The following is a 6020-nucleotide window of genomic DNA, read 5'->3' on the forward strand; positions in this document are numbered from 1 at the left end:
TTTGAGTCCCGTTTCTCTTTTTGGGGTTTTTTGTTGTTCTCCCGCCCTGGCGGGGGGTCGGGCTAGAAGATCTACTAGGTCCCTTCCGACCCTTAATCTATGAATCTATGAATCTATAAGAGTGGTATCAGGAATTAACATTTTTTCTTCAGCAAGCATTTACTACTTTGAGATGAAGAAACCAAATGACTCAGACCTATAGGGTCATATGTTTTGGATTTGTGACAGAAAGTGAGAAAGGAATTGTATAGCCCATCCAAAACAGCCAGTTGGGCTATGTTGCAGTGCACAAGTGCATCCTCATTTGCACATGTAAAAATCAATAGGACGGTAGATAATGGTTCTTTATAATCTCATACTCCTTGTGCATTAGTTTGATCCAATACAATATTTGGGTCTACAGTGTCAATTGGGAGGAGAAGGAGTGTTGCTGCATGCCCTCTGCACTTCTTCCCGCTTAAAATTAAGCACATCACTGGTTTCGGGGCTGAATCTGCGTTCACTGGCATACAGAGCCTGTTCTGATACTGTATTTGCCATGGTATTAAGCTACATAGGAACATTTAGAGTTAAATTGTATTTCCCTTTCTCATTCCTAAATGGCACTTATGTAGCTGTAGAACTGCAGTTTTTGGCACTGCATTCAGTCTTAACAGAGCTAGGTGCATATCTGTCAGAAATAAAATTGAGGCCAGTGGCCTCCTTGTTTTAGGCCAGTGGCCCACTTGTGAGGGCACTTGTCCAAAGAAAGACCCAGATTCTTGGCGTTCTTTATCCGGTGGGGGGAGGAGGGAAGGAAGGAAGGGGTTGAACCTGTATCTCCTGCCACCTCCTAGCGAAGTCTTCTAACCACTATGGTCTTGGGATTGCCCAGACTGCTCTCCAGTCCACATCTTGAAGCTGGCCTACTGAACCTAGAGTTTAATATTCATAAGATCAGATGGATAAATAGCATAGGCAGAGTTTTTGCACTACTGGGAGTAAGGGCCCAAATTAAGCTAGTTTCCCTTAGGCACTCTTTCCTCTTATTGAGCCACCCACCCTCTTGGTCATTCTCCTCTTCCTAATCCCACCTATCTTTGGCCTCAAACAGGTGGTCATTTCTAGTAGTGTATGCATTTTAGCTTAAGCACATCACCAATTTTCTAGTGGTGTAGGCATTCTAGATACCATTCTGGGACAGGGAGCAGCATTTGGCCTGCATCTGCTGCCGTCTCCCCTGCTCTGTGCCTCTTCCCTAGACTGGGAGCAGTCCTGTCCTAGGAGAACTGGGGTAGCAGGGAAGAGTCCTCTGTAACTTCCTAGACTGGAGACCAGCATGGAGAGTCAGTGGGAAGCAGCAGCTCCTACACAGTGAGGCAAAGCATCAGAGCTGCTGGTGTGGGAACAGATCTGCTGCGAGGAGTGAAGGGAACAGCAGGGCAAAGCCCCCATCCTGTTCCCCAGGCCAGGCAGCCCCTAGGGAAGAGGTGGGAAGCATTGCCCTGCTTTTACCCTCTTGTTCTGGACTAGACTGGGAGAGGAGCATACAAGCCTTCATTCTTGTGAGAGAAACTCTCATCAGGGAGATCTTCTAGGTTGGCACCTGAAAGATCTTTTCCTGGAAAGGAAAAAGAATCTTTTCCCCTGGGGAAAAATTGAATGACCGACCATTTCTCGGCTTATTATTTCCACCAAGAGAATGGTAGTTCTCCTGTTTAGGAATGTAGCACCTGCACATAGTCTTTGTTTCCTTGGTGTACCATAGGCTGGTTTCAGAGGGAAGTGTGGGGTCTGGAGAGTGATCCGGCCAAAGTCAAACCTGTGTCCTGTTGTTTGGAGGACTTGGCTAGGAAGCAGAAGATGCAGATTTGAAGCATCTCTGGGTGACATGGGTCTTACAACCCCACAAGTGCCCTAACTACTAAGCTATTGGGCTAAATATTGGAAGAGCCACATTACCTCTCCTTTGGTGTCTTAGACCTGTTAGGATTGTTTTTGGTGCAGTACTGTGGCACATTGTGGAAAGGGATGTGAGGCTCTTGACTTTGACAGCCAGGGTACTGGCAAGAGTTTTGTAAATGTGGACAGGATTCATCTCCCTTTTCCTGTAACATTTTATGTCTGATTGGAAGTTATCTGATTTTTTTTTAGGATCTCTTATTTCTTCATACCAGCAGTTCTTGGCAGCAATCAGCTATCCCACTGTCCCTACCTTAGTGACCTAATTACATATAGTAACCTATCTCTTTCCCTTTCCTTTTCCCTATGTTTTTCATTTTCACTTGCAACTAGCACCTGCTAAGTTACAGCAGCTGGCACTTCCATGGTTTATGTTAAACCCAGAATCCTTTGTGCCAGCTGCTGCTGTATTTCAAAGACTGAGTTCCCTGTACCAATACCTCAAAGCTCTGATGCTCCCTAGGAGCCATCTGTGCAAGTTGCATAACAAAAGCTATGCCACCTGCACTAGTATTTTGGGGGTTTAGGTATACTCCAGTGTCCTTAGCTTTGAAGCAGTGTAGCATCTGGTAGACTGGACTTTGGGACAACTGAGTCCCAAAGATATAGATATAGATGACTTTGTGATACAGAAACTGACCTGCAGCTATTAAAGTACTAGAGAAATTGAAAGGCTAAGGCAAAAATAGCAGCCTTTTTATAGTAGAACTAGGAAAAAGGGAGTGAGATGAATATTCAAACAACTGGATTAGGGATATCAATTTGAATTTAATTAGGTAGCTAACACTCTTTTATATAGTGTGTGTGTGTGTGTGTGTGTGTGTGTGTAATTTAATGTATACTAATGTATGTTAAGAACTTTTTTGTTTTAATCTATAGAGTGTTTTTGTGTTGTTCTTAACTGTGTTTTTATCTTTGGTTCAATAGTACCAGGATACAAATATGCAAGGAGTGGTATATGAACTGAATAGCTATATAGAACAACGGTTGGACACAGGAGGAGACAACCAACTACTTCTGTATGAATTAAGCAGCATAATTAAAATAGGTAAGAAAGAGGAGTTGATTATATAACTGTATATTGATGTTGTGCCTGTTCCTTCCTTATGCTTTTAAATAGAAGGTAGTTACTGAAAAATAGCCGTACTTGTTTGGGGTCTTTACTCTTAATTTTGTTCTTCATCTTGGGGAAACCTCATTGATTTCAATGAAGCTTGCCCATGGAGCAAATGTTAACTCAGCTGTGGTTCTGATTTCAAGATCAGGGCCATCTCTAAAATAAATCACTCTATTATTCTGTTTTATGGTATTGCCTGGCATATCAATTTAGCAGGTAATAAAAATAACTATCAGTAATTTTTCTGCTAATAATGCCCCCTCATCTAAGCAAAGTAAGACAATTCAGGTATCTTTTTTCCTAGAAGTCAAAATAAAAGTCAGTATGAGTTGCAGCATTTTTCTGTGTGCTATAGCTGCCTGTTTATAGATAAGATACAGTACATGAGGAAAAATAAATTAATAAAGCATCCTTCCTTTAATGTCTTTATCCAGAATGTAGTCAGATTTGCATGGAAAACATTTATACAGGCATGCTTCCATCGCATGATTCTCAAATACCAGTAACCTTACCCCCGCTTCCCTACAACTCTCATGGTCTGTAATAAAGGGAATGTTATTCTGTTTTATATGTTGCAAATCAACCATGTTTGTGTATGAATGTCACTTGAATGAATATTGGGTACTGATTTATTTCTAACCCAGTTAGTATTGGTTTCTGTTAGTCATTCAGCAAGTGAAAAGCTAGCAGAGATGTATTCCTAAAGTAATCAGACCAAGTTTTCTTTCATTGCTTTACGGTGTTCTTTACAGTGTCCAAGACACATGTAATACTTTCTTTTGAAATTACTTTGGAATTTGGATACAAACCACCTTTCTCACTAACTGTTGGCAATACCAGACTGATGCCAATAATTAAGCAATCAGACAGTGGGGTTTTGTTTCTGTCAAACCTTCATAGATGGATAACTGACTTTAAATTAACACAAATGTAATAATTCCCCTGAAATGCCCTGATTTGAGTGTCTTATTTATTCTCAAAACTAAGGAAACTGTTCAGACCTGTGCATTTGCTGAGTATAAAACATTGAAAGAGAGAGGCCTGTTTGCATCCACAGCCTTAAACCTATTGTGTAAGGCAACAAAAAAAAAACCTTAGGGCTGATATATTTCTCTTTTTCCAATCTTTCTTTTTCATTTTAGCAGTAAGATACTTCCACTAGTTTATTTCTAGGGGATTGTTATACATTTTGTATGCTTAAAGCAGTAAGCCTTTGGCTATGTTCCTCACAACACTACATGATACTTGTAATAATTGTCCACAGGTATCCATTTCTTAGAGTATCCTAATACATTCAGTATAAAGCAGATAATAAAAAATTCAGACCCTTCTCCCCAGATTGTACAGAAAGTAGAATCTGTTCTACCATATTCACTTTTAATGACAATACAGTTTCCTGTGCTAAGATAAGGACAGGCATTTTTTATCTTCTGTATATGGGAAACAACCTTTTCTTCTATTAATGGAAAGTACACTATATCCTATATGGTTATAATGTGGAATTTTATTTTTAGCGAATTTAATATATTGTGATTTATGTTCATGCAACATAATAATCATTAGACTTGAAGTAAGGACTCATTAAGTTTCAAAAGGTTGTAGCTTCTAATTATGTTTCATGATGGAAAAACCAGAAAGTATTACCATATCCCACTAACTTTGCAGGGTCCCTGGGTAGCTTCAGGGGATACAGCAATACTAGTTCACCTTTAGAAGTTTAACTGATGTCCTAAGAGAAATGAGTCTGTGGTTTCACCTCAGAGAACTTGCATAAGTTCAAGTCTCCCTCTGAGTACAATTATTTCTTTTATTATTGCTTTGGCAGCTACAAAAGCTGATGGATTTGCACTATATTTCCTGGGAGAATGCAATAATGTAAGTATTCTGGATTTAGATGCTGCTTTTCTGTACAGTTAAAAATGCATTTTCCATTTCCCCAATGATACTGTAATCTTATTTTGTACATCATTTAGCAGGAAATACTAGCTAAGTGCTGAGTATTAGTTTTACATTATTTTTATTTTTATAAATGCAGTTTTACTGAATTTAGAGCATTGGGCTGTCAAGGGCTTTAGTTTTAATCAATGTTTTCTTTTAGCTTTACAAATATAGCACTGCTCTTTTCTCTAGAGTCTAGCAACTTCATTAATTGAAGCTGCAAACTGCAGTCTTATACAGATTTCCCTCCAATATACAGCCAAATTTCATTTCTTCATTCAGAGATGTTTTTCTCCAAAAGAGAAAATTTAACTTAGAAGTGGACTCATGGTGACCTTTTTATTTTTTTAACCTGGCTGAGTTTCAGGTTCTAGTATTTCACTGTTTTTCCTGTTGCTGTCAGATACAGCCTGAGAATGAAGTAACCTACATTCAAACTAAGTCAATGATAAGCATAAAGAAATAGAAATACATGTTTAAATTCAATGGGCTATATTAATTTCTGGTGTAAATTAATTGCATATAGTAATTATAACACGTTTGAATTTAGTCCATTATTGTTGGAAGCATAATTGCTGTACTGTTGTCTGAAATTTAGACTGCATTAAGATTTTATCATCATTACAGTTTTATCCAGGTACCGTCATATAACACTTGGCAGCTACTTGATGGCTGGAATGTATGCTTTAATGGAACTCCAATACAATAAAACGTACATTTTTGTCTGAAAACTTTATGCCTTCTGTTGGTACAAGATACAGCTCCAGCTCTTCTAGCTGGAAGTGATTAGAAAAGAAAAACACTTTTCCATTGTTTTAGTTTGCCTGAACAATTAGCCAATTTTAATAATTTACTAATAATTAATAATAGTCCATTAGTTTGCCCTCTTGTTTGCGCTGTACAAAAGAGGAAAGCATAAAACAGATCACAGAAAAATGAAATGAAAAAATGTAAAGCACAATAATGTGTGTAAACCGACTTCAGCGAATGTTCCGGTTAAAGGACAGTAGCTTCTAATTATCTG

At 38.6% G+C, this 6020-nt stretch overlaps 1 protein-coding gene across 1 annotated transcript in view; it reads left to right on the plus strand.

Moving 5' to 3' along the window:
* Positions 1 to 6020, plus strand: part of PDE10A (phosphodiesterase 10A) — a 352143-nt gene that overhangs the window by 249185 nt on the left and 96938 nt on the right. Inside the window, exons 4-5 of the mRNA XM_019527439.1 lie at positions 2869 to 2989; positions 4884 to 4933. Of these exons, the coding sequence (XP_019382984.1) occupies positions 2869 to 2989; positions 4884 to 4933 (171 nt within the window). The remainder of the gene's footprint in view (positions 1 to 2868; positions 2990 to 4883; positions 4934 to 6020) is intronic.

Source organism: Gavialis gangeticus, unplaced genomic scaffold (genome assembly GCF_001723915.1).
Source record: "Gavialis gangeticus isolate Ggan-Ray unplaced genomic scaffold, GavGan_comp1, whole genome shotgun sequence".
In the NCBI taxonomy this organism is placed as follows: Eukaryota; Metazoa; Chordata; order Crocodylia; family Gavialidae; genus Gavialis; species Gavialis gangeticus.